This window comes from Condylura cristata, unplaced genomic scaffold, assembly GCF_000260355.1.
Source record: "Condylura cristata isolate star-nosed mole 26May11 unplaced genomic scaffold, ConCri1.0 scaffold00028, whole genome shotgun sequence".
Classification (NCBI taxonomy): Eukaryota; Metazoa; Chordata; class Mammalia; order Eulipotyphla; family Talpidae; genus Condylura; species Condylura cristata.
In genome coordinates this window covers 1,261,921-1,284,203 of record NW_004567129.1, presented here as the reverse complement: position 1 = coordinate 1,284,203, position 22,283 = coordinate 1,261,921, and the positions used below count along the sequence as shown (strand labels likewise).

The 22,283-nt window shown below is 35.4% G+C and overlaps 1 protein-coding gene across 1 annotated transcript in view; it reads left to right on the top strand.

The window, feature by feature from the left end:
* ITFG1 (integrin alpha FG-GAP repeat containing 1) overlaps window positions 1-22,283 on the top strand; it is a 216,559-nt gene that overhangs the window by 79,596 nt on the left and 114,680 nt on the right. Inside the window, exon 8 of the mRNA XM_004690317.2 lies at window positions 5,989-6,070. Coding sequence (XP_004690374.1) covers window positions 5,989-6,070 — 82 coding nt within the window. The remainder of the gene's footprint in view (window positions 1-5,988; window positions 6,071-22,283) is intronic.

Here is a 22,283-nt window from a genome sequence, read left to right as displayed (position 1 = left end):
TCTGTCTCTGGTGAACTCTCTCACCCTCCGCATCTCTGGCCTATACCCCAGTTCTGTATGAATAAATAAATAAATCTTAAAAAAAAAATTAAAAAAAAAAGGAAAGAAAAGACAAAAATTTAAGTAAATCTTAAGTTATTAAAAATAATAAAATAAAATAATCATTTGATTTACTAGCTTATATCGATCTGTAGAGAAGCTTAATTACAAATGAATACAATGTTTATATAAAATTATGAAATACTGTATAAAATGCGTAGCAGCTTGGGAGAGGATAGCCAGAGAAATTTAATCAGCCACGTTCACGGTTAAAAGCTGTCACCTACCTCTTCTCTGGGCTCCAAACCCCTGGATCCGTGGGGAATTCGATGTTACGACTCCACGTGTATAGAGCAGGCAAAGTTGAACGAGTCGCGATCTGGAGGCTTCTGAGGCACCACGGCCTCCTCCCTCCTCTTTAGCGCCTGGACCATGCGGTGGCAGGCAGGTGGTGCAGAGGCATCCACATCAGACCACCGTTTCACCTTTCATAAAAGTTAACATTTTTACATTTCTGAATTTCTTTATTTCATTTAGAGTTCCCCAATTCTGCTGACTGTTTTATTTAACAGCTTAATAAAGCTTGTGATATTTTTTCCTTTGGGAGAAAAAGAAATTATGAAACACTTTTAAATATAAAATGTTTGTCAACCTAGGGTGATTTAAAGATCATAAAATAGAGCAACTCAATAGGAGAATGAAGAAACTAGATTTTGATTGTTATCTTTTTATCTTTATTATTGTTTTCTTTAAAGAAGATTAATAAACAATGGCGACCAAGATTTATCCTTGCTATATGAAAGCAGAATCAGTAAGGAACCCAATTTAATAATAAGGTATTATTACAAATTATGGAGACTGTAAACTAGTTCATTTAAAGTACAGATAGAATGCAGATCAATTTCAAGAAGAGATTGGGCAAATGGTTTGCAGTAATATGCTAAATGACCAGAAACATGGAGCCCTAAATCCATATTAGCTAGTAGAAGAATACAACTTCAACATATTTTTGTCGATGTCGGTTAATACATGCAGCCCCATGGTATGTGCTTTGGGAGATAGATACAGCAGTGTGAATAGAACTTAAAGGCCAGAGGGAGGGCTCAGATGTGGGCATGGGTAATTCTGGCAGTTATGAGAAGGGGTACAAACCTCATGCTCCAAGGAGTTAAAGACAGAGCAGTCGCTTCCAGTAAGTCTCCCTAGGTTCATTAGGGATGCCTTCAAGAAAGGAGTGGTACTGAAAATGTCTAGTACAGTAGGAGGTGTCTGGTTGGGCCAGGACATAACAAGATACTAGAAGGTAACTTTAGAAGAATTGGTTTAAACAAACTTAGCAAAGATCTTGACATCTAAAATAAATAATATGATCTTTGAAAATTTTAAAGATTTTAGGACTAACAGTGAAATTAGTAGAGCAGTTAACTTAGCTTCTGCATGCAGATAGGTTTGTATGAAAAATCTGGAGATGGATAGGTAACTCAGGTAAAATTTCTGTAACCTGGGAAAGTGATAAATGATTACAGGAATAAACAGCTGGAAATGAACAAGAAAGGACAGATAACCATTAATTCAAGGGTAGCTTGTGTTTTTAGCTTGTGACCAGTAATAGAAATAGAAACGACAAAAAAAGGGTATTATTGGGGGCAGGAAAAATTTTTAGATAAGACACATATCAAGGAATTAGTTTAAAATGTGGGTCTAGAAGCCAATGAAGAGAGTGCATAAATGTCAAGAAGGGCAAGTATTAAGAAAATGCTGGCCAGACAGACTGGTCCAACCTGGACCCTTGGACATTGCCTACAATCCCATATGTCAAAACTCTTCAGCCTGACACAGTTGCTTTCATGTGTGAACCAGATTATTCTTTTTTTTGAGGAGAGCCGTCCTGTGTACCATAGGGTGCTTTTGACTCTGCTCTCTAGATGTCAGTAGACTCCCCACAGTTGTGATATGCATAAATATCTCCAGACTTTGGGCAATGTACCTGCATGACAAGATTATCTTCGTTTGAGGGCCATTGTTTTATATGAATAAATATGTAGACTGAAAGTAGTCGTTTTTATACTGAATCCTAATTTTTAAACATTAGATATATGATAGTTTCAATATTAAAATTTAAAACACACTCACCAAAGTATAGACAGTGATCCAGGGAAAGATATTTGTAACAACAGAGCACTTGTGGTCCCTCTATCCACAGCTAACGCAATGTGTGTACTAATTGTGATAGCAGAAATAGGAATAGTTAATAGCATTGCTAGTAACATTAACAATACTGAATATTACCAAACTAATTTTAAATACATACTTTGTGCATACCCTGTAAGGAGTACTATATGTGTGATTTGTCTCACTAATATTCACAAAACCCTTATAAAAGAACGTTTTAGAGATAAGTAAATAGATTGCTTAGTTTAGACCTCAGGGCTAGCAAGCAGGGAAGCTGAGAGTTGAACTAGACATACATATCAAAACTTCTTCTCTTAAATCATTGTACAAAAGTTACAGAAACCAAATAGACCAAAACCAAGTAAAGGATGTAGATGCAGCTGAACCCCTAGGGAATTGGCCTAACTTTGAATTGTAAGACATTAAAAAAGGCCAGTGAAAACAGCACCTAAAGTAAACAGAGGAAAGGATGAGTCTCAAATAATAACTCATGAAAAAGTACTTGTAGATCATAAGCACAGAACTACCCTTATAAAATATATAACTGTCTGGGAAGTCTGATAACTTGACAGAACATTTTGTATGATATATATATCTATATATACACACACATGTATTGTTATGGGGATTATGTGTATCATGTGTATATGTATATATATATAATATATATATTTGTATCTTCATTTTTTAAGGTAACGTTGGTTTATAACACTGTGTATGATTCACATGTGTTGGCTCAGACCGCTTCTGATGCATGTTACCACCCCACACCCACCACCAAGTTACCACTGTCCTCTACCATGGCCTATTGGATGCCCCCTCATTTCTTTCTCCACATTCTCCTCTTCCCTCTCAATTCTAATCTCAATTCAGATTTTTTAGGGTTAATTTTTGGTTTATTTTGTCTTATCTTCTTTTGTTGTTGTTTCTTCTTATTCCATATATGATTGAAACCATCTGGTATTAGTTTTTCTCCTCTGGCTTATTATGCTTCGCATAATCCCCTCCAGTTCCATGCACTATTTTGGAAATGGCAAGAGTTCATCCTTTTTAGGATGTGTAGCATTCTGCTTTGGTATATATACCACCACATCTTCTTACGGTGTTCCTCTGTTCTAGGATACTTAGGTTGTTTCCATAACTTGCCTACTGTAAGTAGTGCTGAACATAGGGTTTCTCGTATCCTTATGAATTAGTGCAGAACACTACCTACATCTCATTCCTTTGTTCCTTTCCTAAGCCCCACAAGTAAATAATACTTCTATGTTCTTCTAACAGTTGAAGACTGAAACCCAAAACAGCAAGTGACTGTTCATTCACATATGATACAGTTTATCAAGGTGCAAAACCAGAGCTCCTGTCATCTACACCTAGTATCTTTTCTGCCAGGTTGTTCTTTTCTCAATATAAGGATATCGTTTTTTCTTTCCTTCATTAAAATCGATACATGACAGCTTCATTTTGAGAGATAACCGTAGTTCTACCACTTTAAAATGTGTTATATAATAAACTTAAAAACATATCGGTAATAAAATGTATTAAATCATTTTTCTCAAATACTAAATATATACATCACACTAATCTGAAATTCAGTTATTTCCTTGTGGAATAAATAGCCAAGTAATGACAACAATGGAAAGTTAAATTTAAATTAAGTTTTTTCCCCCAAATTATGTTGTATATGTAATGAATGTATTCCTCATTGTATCACTGTAGCAAAAATGTACTTTATTTCAGCAGTTGTGTCATGTATGTATTCTGTATCCTCTCAGTGTAGTAAGAATATATTCTCCTTTTCTAGCAATTAGAAGGTATTGCTCTTCTTTTGAGGCTTACTTTGAATGGAGTATATTGGACATGGGAGGCTGTCACCTGGGTAGTGAGCAGTGTTTTTTGATGGAGATGCATCATGAGATTATATCTGGAAACATTTCTTGGTATATTTACTAAGTTTAAAAGGACTTCAGTGGGGTAATTTGTTCATATGAATCAGTATAAAGGGTTGTTTTTCAGCTTTGTGTTGTCTGATGCTGATGTATTTTAAGAGATTTTTCCATTCATTCAAAAAACATTACGTCCATGCAGTACTCAATGCTGTGATCTCTCCAAAATGTAAAAGCACTTGACATTTCAGTCAGACATTTATCAACTTCAGTACTTTTCTAATGTAATTTCAGTAGTTCAGTAAGACTGAAGGGGAATCCTTAGATTTAAAGCAGTTATATAAATAAGATTTTTCTATGGAAAAATCATTCAAAAAGTACATCTGATACTTTAGTAGTGGTAAGGGGAACATGTTGCTGCATGTGGATAATGGAATGTTAAAGTGGTTGGAAAATTGCCTGTCACAAGATAAATCTTAGTTACTCATGGTCCTTAAGTATTTGAATTTTGTGCTTTCAAAGTAGAAATGCTTTTCTCTGTAAATGTCAGAAATGATTTCTTAGAAAATTAACTTGTAGGACTACAGTAACCTTAAAGGAAGAAAAAGAGAAAAATATTTTAAAGTGTTAAATATATGGGTATCCAGTATAATGTAGGGATCAGAGTCAGTATGTCAAATAGTGAATGGAGATACCATTGATAAGAAGTCTGTAAAAAACAATGCTCAGGGCCTCTCTGGTGGCTCAGGGGGTTAAGTCACAGCACTATGAAGCTATCCATAACCACTGCAGTGTGAGTTCAATCCCTGGCCAGGGAAGTGGCCCACATGGTGTAGCGGACCTCTGCTGTCGCAGCCACTGCTCCCCTCAGCAGTGTTTTTCAGTCAGTCTACCTGTTCTCTTCCTCACTCTGTCTCTGATGAATCCTGTCACCCCACTCCACCCCACCTCTGGCCTGTACCCCAGTTCTTGTATACATAAATAAATAAATCTTTAAAAAAAACCTGAATGAGGCCCTCCCTGGTGGCGCAGCGGGTTAAAGCACTGCACTGAGAAGCTTAAGCCACTTCTGCATGAGTTCGATTCCCGCCTGCCCCCGGAGGAGACCACATGGCGTGGCAGACCTCTCCTGACCCGCCCGCTGCTCGCCTCAGCAGTGTACTTCGTCGATCTGCCTGTTCTGCCTCCCACTCTGTCTCTGGTGAATCCTCTCACCCTCCGCATCTCTGGCCTGTACCCCAGTTCTATATGAATAAATAAATAAATCTTTTTAAAAAAAAAAAAAACCTGAATGTTCAAAGTTACAAATTCAGTGTTTTGGTTTTAATTTCTTGTGTTAGAAATCTAAAAGTAGGAAGGAAAGGCAATAATATAAAGAAATGCACATTGTTTTTGTACGTGTACACTGCTCCGTTTTGAAAAGGTAACTGAAATGAGGGCTCTCCAGTGTGTGCCCCTCTCGTTCAGCTTTCCTATCGCTGATTAGTACCAGGCAGCTGTTGTAATCCTTTGCTTACTTTCTCACTGATACACAGACTTGAGTTGATAATGAATTGGCCCTTTAGGGATCAGTATAATTCTCACCTTATTCCAATACCTTTTATTAATTGTCCCCAACGGAATCTTTTTCTCCTTTATATTCCCAAACCTTCCGTGGTACTTGAAACTAGAAGATAGCAGTCGAAATGATGATGACTAGGATTTCCTGCTAGAACTGGCAGCAACCTCTTCATCAACTCAGGGGTTTCTTCTGTTTTGTGATAGAACAGGAAGTTGAATAAAAAGAAACAAAAGCCTTAAGTTATTTACTCTCCTGCTTCAGTTGAAATACTCTGTTTCAGTTAACAAATGAATGGATTATATCATCTTACTCAATATTTTTTGCCTTTAACAGGATGGAAATTTTTCACTCAGTACTGTGTTTGAAAAACCTCAAAATATGATGGTAGTTGGACAGTCAGCATTTGCAGACTTTGGTAAGATTGCCTTTCTCCTCCTTCAAACTTCTTCAAATTCTCCTCCTTTCTCTGACCTAGCCATATTAATTTCACATATCATAAAATAACCTTAGAATCTTTGTAAGCATTATAGATATTTAAAAATGCCTATCTAGTATATTATACATGACATGTAGTCAGTTCCTTAATACAATAGAGAAATTTACAACATGTTCAAATTATAGTTTGAACTTACCGGACTTATGTTTGCAGAAGTAAAATACAAAATAAAGTCAAAACCTTGACAATTAAAAACCATTTTTTATTTATATATTAATGCCAAAGAAAAGTAACATTTTTTATAAGTTTGCCACATGAAGATATATGGATTTTTGTTTGCCATAGGTTGTACACATTAAATCAAGTTCATGTTGGCTAGAAACTTCCAAAATATAGATGACTCTTTTTCATCATTTATCAGTGTTATTTTTGAAAGGATGACTGCTTATTCTCATACAGATTTTCTTTATTCTTCCACAAAACACCTTGCCTGTTCCTTATGGCATCTCAGCAATTTTTATAGATTGAAGCATATTTTATATCTTGTAATATATATTCGCATCCCCAAATCTGATGCTGACTCTTAGGTATCAGATCATCACAAGGTATCACATCTTATTCTTAAAGGAAAGAAAGAATACCAGTATGTTGGTCAAGCATGGATTGTCAATCAGTTCTCCCAAATAATCTTATAAAAATAAAAGAACTAGTAAAAATGGAAAACTTTGCTATTCGTGAAAATTATTAACACATTGGAAATAAAACACCCCCTAAAAATGGTATCACTGATAACTGAGGTGAAATCTTAGTCAAGTATCCCCATTCCCTAGAATAGTAGATAATAATGCTGTTCATTAATGTGAAAGAGAAACAGAGGGAAACCCCATAGTCAGTTCTTTTATGAAGTCTTTGTGGTGCTTGGCAAAAATTTAGATTTTAATTCCAAATTAGCCTTGGTGCAACTGAAATGCTCACTTTTTAATAATACTGTGGTTATTCATCCTCTTATTCTATAATTAGCTGTATTTGATACTAATCTGATATGATAAAATTGTTTCTTGGTAGTATTTCATCTGGAGATAAAAGTAAATCAAATGAGCCACATATGGAAATTTAGATTTTTATATTCAGCCTTAATGCTAATGGGTAATAGAATGTTTACAAAGAGAGTTCTTTGACAAAGGAATTTTTTTTAGATCAAATGCCGAAAGTAGATAGAGGATGATGATAGTCATGCGTCATAGTGACATTTGGTCAGCAAGCAGGGACTGCAGATGCGTCACATATGTCCCAGTGGATTCCAGTATTCTTGTTGCCTAGTGACATCATTTATACCAGTAGGAGCTTCATAAATTGTGTTTACTACATCTTTCGATAGCATAACTTTTCCTTGTGATTGATTTAACCTTTTGTTGCTTTGTTCATCATAGCCCTTCCTCATACAAAACCCACTGCTAATGTTGTCAGTAAGAAGACATGATGATGGATTGACCTAGAAATTAAATTAAAAGAGATTAAGTATTGTAAAAGTAGAAAATCTGTAGTGGTTATTGCTCCTCAGGCAGGCATGTCCTATCCCACCATGGCTGTAATCTTAGATTTAGAACAGAATGACAGATGCTGTTGAAGGATCTGTCTCTTTGAAAGCAATGAGACTAACAAAAATTTGAGAAGGGCCTTTATCTTCTATGGGAAAACTCCTATTGGCCTGAATTAAAGAAGAAACAGAGCATATCCCTCTCAGCACAATGATAATCATAACCAAAGCAAAAAAAAATGTTGTTTGCCATTTGGAAATAAAAGACTAGACCCCTACTACACTGTTTAACATACTGCTAGCTCTGAGTGGTATAACCAACTCAAGAAAATCTTATTTGTAATGTAATGTGAAAGTGGGTTTGTGAGTGCTAATGTAGAGGCAACTGAAAATTTTTTGAAAATTCTGATTGTGGAGAAAATTACTTTCCAGAGCAAATTTTCAAAGTGGATGAAATCTCCCTATTCTAGAAATATGTCTGAAAACACTTTCATCCATAAGTAGCCAAGTTAATGCCAGATTTCCAGGCTTTTAAAGACAGGCTAACAGTCTTGTTTGGGGCTGAAGGCTACAAATTAAAACCCATTGTGACCTGGCATAGTGAGAAGCCCAAGACGTTCAAGTGCATCAGTAAGCACACACTGCCAGTGTACTACAGGACTAGTAAGAAGCCATGGACAACCCAGCTCTGCTAAGATGTTCTCCTGAGTTGCTGAGCCAGCAAAGTAGAGAAGTACTATTTGGAGAATAGTAACATACCTTTAAATATGTGTTTAGTGTCGGTAATGTTGGACACCCTTCTTGGTGATTTTCATGTCAGTATCAAAATGGTATTTCTCCCTACAAAAACCACCTCCTTGATCTGTGCAGTGGGTCAAGGAGTTATAGCCACTTTTAAGGCCACTGCTTGAGAAAGACCTTTGCCCAGACTGTTGCTGCAACTGGGAAGATACTAAGAAGACATGTAAATCCGTATATTACAATATCTATAACTGCATCAAGAACATTGCTTGGGCTCAGACTGCGATATGCCTGTCATCTGCAAGAAGATACTCAAGGAATTCATCCATGACTCCAGAGGATTTGTCAAGAACTAGGAGACTCAAAAATCAACGTGACTGTGGCTAAATAGCAAACAGTTTTAACCTGGGTGTGAATGCTGATGACAAGGAGAGTCCGAGAAGCTATTCCTGAGGAATTGACTCATGAGGAATTGTTGTAACTAGAAAAGAAACAGATAGCTGAAGAAGAGAAGAGGAAAGGAAATTCAAGGAAAGAGAAGAAATGAAAATCCAAAGAAATTTAAAGTGAAGGGTTTACCAAAAGGCTTTGTAGACATCAATTAACACCTTAAAAAGTTGAAAATATGGACCCCAACACCAAAATGCTTTTGTTGATAGAAATGTTCACGGTGTGTTATCTGCTTACAAGCAAATGTATGATGGGAAAGCAAATAACAAGTAATGTAGCATATACATATTTCTGAAAAGAGTGATACCGCAAGAGCCTCCTTCAGAACATATTCCAGAAGAAGGCATCGTAAATCACAGTATTACTCCTTCCTTCTGCTGCTTTTAGTTTCATTTGTTATTTTCCTAGTTCCTTAAAACATAAGGTTAGATATATTTGATCTCTTCTTGTTTCTTGTCCTTACTCCTTTCCTTTTAGTACTACTTTTGAATGTTCCAGAGTTTTCTTCTATTACAGCTTCATAGTCCCTTTTCTCTAGGTAGTTCTAGTTTCCTCATAATCCAGTAGTAATTCAGCCACATATTGTTCAGTCTTCACATGTCAGTGTTTTTTCCCGTACTTTTCTTTTTGTGGTTGATTTCTAGTTTGAAACTATTGTGATCAAAGATAATATTTGATATAATTTGATCTTGTTGAATATACTGACATCTATTTTGTGACCCAACATGTAATCTATATTTAAGAATTTTCATAGACATTGAAAATAAATGTGTGCTTAGCTTTTTTTTTTTTCTTCATTTTTTTCATGCAGTGCTCTATAAATACTTAGTATGGGCCCTCCCCGCCCCCCCCCCAGGTGGGTACAGGTTAACTTTCAGTGCTGTCACCACCATCGCCTGAGCTCTATCCCCAGCCAGGGGCCGACCTGCATAGGGCATAGTAGACCTCTCCTTTTGTCCACTGCTCACTATTCTGCTTCCCGCTCTATCTCTGGTGAATTCTCTCTCACAACCACCCCCCCCCGCCCCCACACACACACACAAAGAAAAAAATATTAATACAGCCATCTAGTCTAATGTCTTACTTAAACTCTATTGCTTCCTTATTGGTTTTCTGTCTGGTAATCAGTTCATCGATGTCAGAAGAATGTTGAAGTCCCTTATGACTATTGCTTTATGGCAATTATCTGTTTAGTTTATTCTTTTCTATATTTTGCTGCTACTTTGGTACATATATGTTGATGAGTAATATATACCCCTAGTTTATTTGTCCCTTACCATTATATAATGTCTGTTCCATTCTTTTGTTACAATTTTTTTTTTAAGATTTATTTATTTGTGCATACTAAAATGGGGTACAGGCCAGAGGCTCAGGAGCAGCGAGAGGCTTCACCAGAGACAGAGTGGGGAGCAGAACAGGCAGATCGACGAAGTACACTGCTGAGGGGAGCAGCGGGCAGGTCAGGAGAGGTCTGCCACGCCATGTGGTCACCTCCGGGGCAGGCAGGAATCGAACTCATGCGGAAGTGGTTTTAGCTTCTTAGTGCTGTGCTTTAACCCGCTGCACCACCAGGGAGGGCCCTTTTGTTACAATTTTTATCTGGGAGTTTTATTTTATCTATATCAGTATGGCTATGCCTGCCTTTTTAAGAGTGCCATTTGCTTGCAGGAGTTTTCCCACCATTGACTTTGCATTTGTTTTTATCTGTGAAGCTTAGGTGGATCTCTTGAAGACAAAGAACATTGAGTTTAGTTTTTGTTTCTCTTCCAACTGGCCCTTCTTATAATTCAGTTCCATTGACATTTCAGGGTGATCATTGACATATGGGGTTTTATCACTGCCATCTTAAGCTTTGAGGTACTACTGTTTGCTTATTTTTTTTTTTTTTTTTGTGGATCTCTACCTCTTTAATTTAGATAGGACTGTTCCTTTCAGCATTTATCGTAGGTGATATCTAGTATTTGCAAACTCATTCATACCCTTCACCATTTGTTTTTAAGCTAATGTTATTATTACAAAAGACTAACAATTTTAAGTTACAAAGGAAACCATTACATTAAATTAAGATTAATTTATTATTGAAAAAGAGAAAGAATACTCTAGATAAGTGCACAGTGCCCTTAAAAGTCCATGGTAGTGTGCTGTAATGTCCCAGGCCACTCTTTCCTCACCACTTCATCACTCCAATTAGCTTCAGTCTAGGGAAGGCCAGTGATTAAGTGCATTATGCATGTATACATTCTTTGTCATTCATACAGTGTTTTCACTGCACCTTTTTTTTTTTTTAAAGATTGATTTATGTATACAAGAACTGGGGTACAAACCAGAGGTGCCAGGGATGAGGGGGTTCACCAGAGACATAGTGGGGAGCAGAACAGGTAGATGGACTCAAATAGACTGCTGAGGGGAACAGCAGGCAAGACAGGAGAGCTCTGCCGCACCATGTGGGTCAGCTCCCTGGCCGGGGTTCAAACTAGTGCTACAGTGGCTGAGAATAGCTTTGTAGTGCTGCTCTTTAATCCCGTGTGCCATTGTGTTACTCTTGCCGTGTTCCACAGTAACTGCTGTCCAGGTGTGTAGCTAGGAACAGTGTGTTCTCTCACATAGCCTAAGTGCATAGTAGGCTACACCATCTTGGTTTGTGTACTCATACTCTAGAGTGTTTGCATAGCAGTGAAATGATGATGCATTGATCAGAATATATCCAAATTTCTAAGTGACACATGAGTGTATATTTTAAAAGAGGGGAAAGGTCTAGGTATTACGCCATCTGGGGTTAATCTCATTACATAAGTCATTTAAGGCTGCCTTTCATTCAGAGATTTAATAGTGAACTTTGGTATGTTCATTTGTTCGTATAAATATATTGGCCATTCTTGTTAAGTAGCCTTATTTATTTTTTCACTGAAAACGGATCTAAAAGCTGATTGAAAATAACCTTTAAGACAGAAAAATGTTTGAATATACAGTATTCTCTCATAAATGTACTGCTAGTGCTCCATCATCACCAGTCAGATTAAGTAAAACAAATATGAAATACTTAGTATACAAAATATGCAGTTAAATACTGATTAAAGGAATTAGTACTGATTAAAGGAATTTGAAATACACTTAGATATCCTTTCAATTTTATGGTGCAAACTTATTGGTTCAATTAAATATTTTAATCTATTTTTTAGTATAATGATTATTCACTTTTCCTGTTCTGTACTAAAACATACATATGGTATTGATCAATCTCTTCAAAATAAGATACTTTTTATTTTGTTAATTAAATTTACTAATTATATCGCTATTTACATTCTTGTTAATTTTAAAACAATGTTTACTTTCCCTACCCCCAGCTCACCCACACTTCATCGCCATAGTCCCCCATGTTCCTCCCTCCCTCCTTCCTATCCCTCTCCTTCCCCATCCCCTGTAGGATTTCTTTGGTTTATAATTATCTGTTTGTTTGTATTGTGTTGTGTTTTGTATTGTATTATAATAAAAATACAACTTTTGCCCTATGTTTCATTTGGTTCTCTTATAGTCCTCCTATAAGTGAAACCATTTAATATTCTTCCTTTTCCTCTTACTTGCTTCACTGAGCATGATGCCTTCTAGCTCCATCCATGTTGCTGTGAATGGCATGAGTTTATCTTTTGATTGCTGAGTAATAATCCATTGCATATATGTACCACATCTTCTTGATCCAATCATCTTAATTTTGGAGATTTGGGTGGTTTCTAGGTTTTTCCTATTGTAAATAGAGCTGAGTGAAACAGGAGTGCATATATCCTTTTGAATTAATGTTTTTTATGTTTCTTGGGTTGATCCCTAGGAGTGGAATTGCTGTATCATATGGTAGCTCCATTTTTAAAATATATTTTTTAAGTGTGTACTATTTGAACTGCTCTGCTCTGGTTGCTTAGCATATTTTAATATGATGATCAGTTATTGTTTCCCTGATTCCTTCCCTGAACACTATTTAAAGTTGTATCTCCTCCTCCCAACACTCCTTACCCCTTTCTCTCCTTATTTTTCTCCATATTATTTACAACCATCAGGCATATTGTGCATCCTATTTGTGTACTCTTACTAGAATGGGCTCCACAGTGTGTGTGTGTTTTTTTTTTCACTTCTACATCTTAGAAGTGCTGGTCACTCTGTAAGTAGTACACTAATAACTTTAAATGAACAAGTAAATGAAAAATATTCTAATTGATTAAACTAATATTTTAGAATTAAGCTCAAATACTTAATGTCCTATTGCAAATGTAAGCAGTTGATTTGAATATAAAGGCAACTAATTTAAACAATTCTCCCCTTAACCTGATGGATCCTTATCTTTCTTAATCTGCCCTGCCCCTGGTCTACCATAGAAAAACAACACTATTAGATAGAATGACAGACAGACAGACAGATCAAACTATATTTGATAAAATGAAATACTGTGTGTGCACACATTGCCATGTGGCACATAAGCACTTGCACTTACACATTTCTTACTCTTCTAATGCAAGTCCAGTTCATTATTGCTTCCTCCCCAGTCCATCTCTGTGGTGACTGAGTGCAGTAGTTGTTATAGCAAAAGTCCTTAGTCCCTGAGTTTCTCCTTTCTAGCAAGGACTGCAAGGCATCTGTCTTGTTGAGTCATGATACCAGATGTGATTCCAATAAATATTTTGAATACTTTCTGATTAGAAATGGTAATTTATATACAAATCATAAAATTGCTACTTCAGAGTCTTGATTTTATACATATTCGGCATTTAAAATAGACCAGGCTGTTTTCATTTCTTTGAAGTATACAAATATAAGGAAAATCTAGAAACCTAAATCACAAAGGTTTTATGTATAAATTTATATGGGCTACATTCTTGCTTTTCTAGATGAGAGTTTTAGTATAACTATACCTGTGATATACTGTATTCTCAGAACAGCAGTGTTCTTTTAATCTTTTAATGTATATTATTAATGTATAATTAACCCTTATAATTAATCTTTATAATACTTTAAGATTCAGTAGAATGTTATTGTTTTATTTTTTATTTTATTTTTGTTTCTTTTAGATTTATTTATTTTAATGACATACAAGAGCTGGATTGTAGGCCAGAGGTATGGGGTGAGAACGGGGTGAGTGGATTCACAAGTGAGAGTGTGGAGCAATAAAGACTAGTTGACTGAAATATACTGCTGAGGGGAACAGCAGGTGAGGCAGGAGAGGTCTGCTGAGGCCATGTGGGTCAGCTCCTGGCTAGAGATGGAACTCCTGCTGATAGCTTCATAGTGCTGAGACTTAACCCCTTGGGCACCAGGGAATCTTGGCTGTTATTGTTTTATGTTATGACACTGCTCTTTTGTAATCTAGCAAGTGATGTTTTTAATATTTTATCTATTATAACTCACAAGTTAATTAGGACCCTTCTCTGTCTGTCTGAATTAAGGAATGGATCTATGACAAGTGGAGCAACCCGTAAAAGTGCATTGTGAACTTGCTATGCATTTCTCTCTTTATTATTAAGTTCCATAGTATAGTAATACTTGCAAGCTCTTGCCTATCCTTAAACCTTTGGGATATGTACAACCTGGGAAAAAATGAGGACAGTGGAATATAGTCATTCCCTCCCTGGTAGATTGTGCCCAAGAGCAATTCTTTACTATCAGTCAAAGCAGTATGGAAACTCGAGAATTAGTTAAGGATTCTAGTGTCAATCCTCTCCTAAATAGTCTACTCCAATTTCAAAAAATTTAGTTCTCCATTTCAACCCCATCTTCTTCAATCGGAAAACTCTGTATTTGCATTTTGTGTCAAGGCCCTATCCATTGATAAGCAATAACCAAGATACTTCCTAGAAGTAGGTAAGTATAGAATTCATCAGTGCTTAACCTTCACCCACTGAAGAGCTGAGTGATGAGATGGATTGTGGAGTGTGGAAAAATAGTAGATGGATGAATGGCTGAAATCACCTTTTGCTACTGAGCCCTTGTCTAGAAATTCATTCCTACCCAAAGCAATCCCATTTTCCTTTTCTGTTCCACAATCACAAATCAGTCTACTTTTATTCACTGTTAAACATAAAAACAAATGAACACTATGTGTTTATAAGGTGCCCCAGGCTGTCATTGTGTTACCCCATTTAACTAATGTATTCTTAATTTGCTCAATAGGAATGTGTCAAGGTTTTGTTAATTGGTGACATTTTAAAATCTAAGAATTTTAGATACTCCAAATGGTGGTGCTTATGGTTTATAATGTTGGTGGGGCTTGTTGTTTAGCAGCAACTCTCTTACCAAAGGCACTCTACATTTAATCCTCTGAAACCTCTCTAAGGTGAGCAGTATTATTTATCCTTATCACACAGAGGTGTTATTAGGAGTTCAGCAAGTTTAAGAAATGCCCAAGGACACACAGCTGGGAAACAGCAGTGCCAGGACAGGACCCTTGGCTCTTCCTCACAGATTGTTCTGAAAACAGTGCACAGCCCTCTTCTGAATTAGTTCTTTAATCTGTGATCCTCCTTTTAGATGGTCACCAAAAGTGCTCTGTTACTCACTGTTTCTGGTTTTGGGGACCTTATGTGTTGTTGGTGAGCTTTTTCCTTCTGCTCCCTACACATTCTCAGTTTTTTGCCCTTATTATTTGTGGAGCTTTTATTCTATCTGACCATTTTCCCAAGTCATAATCCATCTCAGATGTATGACTGTGTATCTCAACTCTAGCCCATACAGTGCTATGGCTTGCAGAAAAATTCAAAATGAAGCATTAGTATTTATGACCCAGAATTCATAGAGACAGTCCTAGTTTCTAGATTAAGATAGTTTTTCAGAATATTTCTTTGTCAAGTATAATAAATGTCTAGTTATTATTAATGCCTTGTCATTCCACTATTAGGTTTCCAAATATGTGTGGGAGGTGATTGTCTAGAAACATGCTTTGACTGCCCTTTGATTTTGATTTTCTCTCTACCCTAGTTGCTTACTTCTATAGCCATATATCCTTATTGTATGGTCAATTTTTGGAAACTCTTAAGTTGTGGCACATCATCAGAGACCCATGATATCTCTAAATTTATTCAAACATTTCTTTCTTAAATTTTCACTAAAAATACTTCATTGCTTTATATCTTCTAGTTTATACTTTTAAATTAAGGAGTTTATGCTTTATATCATAGATATCAGATTTCATAGTCTTCTTTTGAAAGATATGCTGTGTCTGTCATGTACTAAGGATGTCAGTTTCCTGTTTTTATATTTATAATTGTTTAAAAATAAGCTGCCAGTTTTTAAACAATGGCATATTTTTTCATGATGATTGAATAGAGCAGAAAAATAGGAATCCAGTAAATCATTAATGATACTTTTTTAAAAAGTTATTAAAAGTGGTTGAGAGTTTATAACATAAGTATGATTTATATGTTATTTTAAGTCTACTGCAACTCACCTATTAGCACTTAGTATATTTTGTTCTTAAGAATTTGTCACAGACTTTAACTTCACATAGATCTAAATTTAAATTTCAGTTCTGGGGGTTTCCCTGATGACACAAGGGGTTAAGTTTCAGCACTGTGAAACTATCCACAGATACTGTAACACAAGTCTGATCCCTGACCAGGGAGCTGACCCACATGGCACAGCAGACCTCTCCTGTCTTCCCCCGCTGCTCCCCTCAGCAGTGTGTTTCAGTCAATCTGCTTGTTCTGCTACCCACTCTCTCTCTGGTGAATCCTCTCACCCCCACAACTCTGGCCTGTACCCAGTTCTTGTATGTATAAATAAATAAAAGAAATCTTTTTAAAAATTAATAAGTTTCAGTTCTGAGTAAGTTATTCAAGGTCTCTTACAACTATCCCTTATGTATAATGTGAGATTATGGCTTGATTTGTGATAAATATAAAATAGCATATTTTAGGGGCAATAGTAATAGTTATTGGATATTTTGGACCATTTATTTATAGCTTTATGTCCTATTTGTACTAAATTTGTTTCAAATGATAGAGATTCTGGAATGGAGTTCCTAGTACATAAATATTTCCTTCCATACATTTTTTCTGTTTTCCCCCTGCTGCTCTCAGAATACCTAAATTTTTCCTCCTCCTTGCTACTCAAAACCATCAAATCCCATGGAGTCTTATCTCCTTTAGCTGACGTAAAACTGTCCTTTGCCATGGATGATTCTTTTAACTCATTTCTATCCTATCTTACTGACTTTCAGTAATATATTCTTGTACCTCTTCAAACCATTCTCCATTCTGTAGTGGTACTTCTACACAAAATACATCTGAAATACTAAAATCCCTTACTAACCCTCTGCCCAGCGAAGCAGCAGTGCTGTCTTCACTGCGACACACGCAGCATGCTTAGATCTGACTTCTCTGTACATACCTATACCAAGCCTTTCCAATTCTCCAAACATAATCCTACCTCTTTCTAATTCCCTTCCAGGATTTGTATATGGGATTCTCTTTGCCTTGAATCCCCTTCCTCTTGTATTTATCCACCTCATTCCTATTCCTCTTTCAGGTCTTCATGGTTATTTTTAACACTAACCACAGCATGTGACATGTAGTAGATTCTCTGGAAATGTTGCTGGATAGATAAACCAATGACTTAACTGACTGGACAATTGTCATATGGAATTTTAAGTTAATTACTTACTGATTCCGTTTGCTCCTGCTCTACCTGATTCTTTAGCACATACCAGTATTCTCTTGTGGTTATTTACTTGTGTTTTCCTCACTTACCTTTCAGACAGAGTATGACACTTCATATGACAATTTCAGTGTCTGGAAGAATTGGCATATACTAAACACGTAGTAAGTAATTAAGGAATAGTTCCTTTGACGTTAGGCTACTTAAATTAATACTTTCAAATATTTAATGATTTTTGAGATATAATTTACATACCGTGGAAGTGTCTCCCCTTTAAAGAATTCAGTGAGTTTTAGCAAACTGATGATAAACTGTGACCATAATCCCAATTTTGAAATATTTTAATTAAACCCAAGACATTCCCTTCCCAAACCCACACAACCACTAACCTAGTATATTTGAAATTGTAGTTAATATGTTCACACAAAAATTTGCCATGTAATGATTTGTAGCGTACGATTCAGTAGCATAAATTACACTCATTCTGTTGTGCAACCTTCTCCACTTTTTACGTACAAAACTTTTTAATCATCCCAAAAATAAATGATATAAACTCCTCCCTTACCCAGCCTTTGATATTCTCATCTACCTTCTGTCTCAATGAATTTGCCTATTGTAGGTCTCTCATAAAAGTGGAATCAGAACAGTATTTGTCCTTTTGTGTCTAGTGTGTTTCACTTTGCATGATGTTTTCAGGACCCACCTGGTTCTACAGGTATCAAAACATTCATTTCCTTTTTGATTATTCTCTCATTAGTCATTCCTCTGTTAATAATAATGAGAGTTTGTTTTCACCTTTAGTTGTGAATTATGCTGAAATGAACATGATGGGCGTAAAGTATCTCTTTCAGTTCCTGCTTTCAGATCTTTTAAGTACTACCTAGAATGTTATTGCTGGGTCATCATGCAACTGCTTAACTTTATCAGGAACCAAAAACTATTTTACATAGCCACTGTACCATTTTGCATTCCTACCAGTAATGTACTAAGCTTTCAGTTTCTCCACATCATCGCCAAAATTTATATTACTGCTGTTGCCTTCCTAGTAGGTGTGAAGTGGTATGTCATTTCAGTGTTCATTTGCACTCTTCTTATGACTAATGATGCTGAGCAAATGTTCCTTTGCTTATTGGCTGTTTGCATACCTTCTTTAGCAAAACGACTGTTTCAAGCCTTTTGCTCAGTTTTAAATTGTTTTTTATGTTAAGTTGTTAGAGATTACTATATATTCTGGTTATTAAACCCTCTATAATTTTTAAAGATATAAATTTAAATATCTATGACTTGCAAATATTTTCTCCCACTCTTGGGTTGTCTTTTTGCTTTTTTTTTGTTTTTAAGATTTATTTATTTATTCATACAGAACTGGGGTACAGGCCAGAGATGGGGAGGGTGAGAGGGTTCACCAGGGACAGAGTGGGGAGCAGAACAGGTAGATCTACGAAGTACACTGCTGAGGGGAGCAGCGGGCGGGTCAGGAGAGGTCTGCCACACCATGTGGATGTCCTCCGGGGCAGGTGGGGATCGAACTCATGCGGAAGTGGCTTAGGCGTCTTAGTGCAGTGCTTTAACCCGCTGCACCACCAGGGAGGGCCCTGTCTTTTTGCTTTTTATCTAATGTCCTTTCTTATACATGTTACAATTTTCATAAAATCTAATTTATCTTTTTCTTCTATTTTTATTACTGTAAGACTCCATCACCAAATCCAAGGTCATAAAAATTTTCCTTAATGTTTTCTAGTAGTTTTACCTCAGATTTAGGCCAATCATTTTGAGTTAATTTTTGTGTGTGGTGTTATTCAGGCTCCACTTGGTTTTTTCACAGGTCAGTAACATCTAGTGGACACTAGCCTTTCCCAGAAAACAGACTTGGCACCTTTGTCAATTGTGCTTAGATGTGCTTATTCTTGAGCTCAGTCTGTTCCTCTGGTGTATGTTTCTGCTAATGCCAGTGCCATATTGTGAATGTTTATTTTATTTTAATTGGCATACAAATTCTATTCATTTTAGATATACAATGTAAAGATATGATGCTATGTGTGTTCATTGTATGTCTCTCTCTCTCTATATATATATATGCATATTACAAAAATGATAACACATTTAGTTAACATCCACAGTTACAAAATAATTCTTATGTGATGAGAGCTTGTAAAATTACTATCTTAGGAACTTTCAGATATTTAATAAAACATCGTTACCTGTAGACACAATGCTGTACATTAAATTCCCAAAACTTATAACTGGAAGTTTATACATGTTGACCACCTTCAGCCATTATACCCACAGCCTCTGACAATCTCGAGTGTAGTCCTATATCACTAAGTTAAAAATATCAGATTCCACAGATCAGCGAGATCATACAACAGTTGGCCTTTCTCTGTATGATTATTTTCACTTGACGTAATGCCCTCAAGTTTCATCCAAATAACACAAATACCAGGATTTCCCTTTTTTGTTGTTGCTGAATGTTATTTTGTTATATATAAGTACTACTATATCTATTCACTATTACTAGTATTTCACTGTAAATGTATATCTTTTTTTTAAAAAAAAAACATAAAACAAAATATTTGTGATTTATATGTACCAAAATTTCCTTTGCCATTTATCCATTCATGAACATTTAAGTTGCCATGTGTTAGCTATTGTAAATACTGAGGTGAACATAGGGGAGCATGTATCTTTTCAAGTTAGTGTTTAATTTTCTTTAGATAAATGACTAGAAGTGGAAATGTTAGATGAAGTGCAGTTCTAGTTTTAATGTTGGGGGAACATCCGTAATACTCTGTTCTTTATAGTGGCTTTACCAATTTACATTCCTACCAAAGGTACAGAAAAGTTTCCTTTTCTCCACATCCTTGCCAACACTTTCTTCTTGTCTCTAATGAGACTGATTCTACCAGGAATGGTATGATAGCTCATAGTGCATAATATTTGCTTTCCCCTGATAAGTAGATATGTTGAGGACCTTTTCACATAGCTGTTGACCATTTATATGTTTTCCTTGTCAAATTGCCTTGTAAATGCCTCTCACCATTTTTAATTAGACTTTTTTCCTTTGAGTTGTATGGGATATTTATATCTTTGTATATTAATTCCTGAATTTAAATGTGATTTGCAAATATTTTATCCCGTTCTACAGAATGGTTGACTTTTTATTTTGTTGGTGGTTTCTTTTTGCCTGTTGAAGATTCTTAATACAGTCCCAATTATTTTTGCTTTTGTTCATTTTGCTTTTGGTGACACATTGAAAGGATTTTTTTTTTCAAGTTTTCATTATACATCACTGAAATTTTTCTGTGTTGAACTTGTGCCTTTTACTGAATTCATTTATTATTCTACATAGTGATATTTATTTGCATGTAGGGTCTTCTACATTTTATTTTTGGGGATCATATATCTGCAGTTAGATAGTTTTATTTCTTCCATTCTAATTTGAGTGTCATAATTTATTTCTTAATGCTCTGGCTAGAACAATTCTCAATAGTGTTGGTGAAAGTGGGCATTGTTGCCTCGCTTTTGAACTCAGTTCAGTAGTTAGTGTGGGCTTTTCTTAAATACATTTTTTTTGCTATGATATATATTCTTTAATTCAAAGTTAACTGACAATAATACACCTTAATTTCTTATTTTGAGACTCACCAAAATAGTTAACTGTTTTATTACATTACTTTTTGTTACATTGTACAAAGATGGCCACATATCTAAAAATTTTCCCAGTCTTTATTGAAATATTGCACAGTGCATTGCTACATGTTATGCTAGTGTTGTGTAGAAATAACAGCAAAAATAAATCAAATCTAAAACTGTTAAATAGTTAACAGTTCAAACTTAGCAAATAAATGCCTTTTGTCTTGGTGAGAGAGTGCCCTAATTTTCTTAGTTTTGTGAGAGTTTTTAATCAAGAAAGGGGGTTAGATTTTCTCAAAAGCCCTTTTAGGTCATATGAGTTGGTAATATGGTTATTTATCCTTCATTCTTTTGCTGCAATGTATTGCTTTAATTGATAAACATTTTTGAAGGGCAGATTTATTAGGAAAAGGATAAAGAAAAAGATACCTGTACAGTCACAGGCAAGCAGAGGAGAGCTGCCTTAATTGATTTTATGTTGAGTCACCCTTCTAATGCTGAGGTAAATTCCATTTAGTCTTGATTTATAATTATTATACTGTGCTGCTATTTTTGGTGGAATTTTATTGAGGAAATTTACATCAGTAACCATAGGCATATTAATCTATAATTTTCCTGGATGTCTTTATCTGACTTTAGTATTTGAGTAATGCTACCTTCATAGAATGAATGAAAAATTATTCCTTCTTTTATTTTTTGGAGAGTTAATTTTTTGGTGTTAATTCTTCTTTAAGTATTAGTACAATTCACTAAAGAAGTGATATGCTTTGACTTTTCTTAGTCGGGAAGGTTTTGTAATGATTCGATCTCTTGTTATAGGTCTGTTGACAGTTTCTAACTCTTTTTGAAGCCGTTTATGTCATTTTTCTTTTTTTAGTAATTTATATTTTCTAGGAATTTTTCCATTTTATTAAGGGTAGTTGGTTTGTTGGAAAATGTCCATATTATTTACTTTATACTGCTTTTTAATTCTGTAAAAGCAGTAGTAATATACCCACTTTATCTTCTTATTTTAGTGATTGGCATTTACTGTCTTTTTCATTAAGTCTAACTAGAACTTGTCAAAACTTTGGACCTTTGAAAAAAAAACAAATTTTTGTTTCCTTTGTTTTATTATTATGTAGCCTTTATTTTCTTTACCTCCACTATAGTTTTTATTTCTTTATACTTTTTTATTTTTGTTTTGGGTTTTTTAAT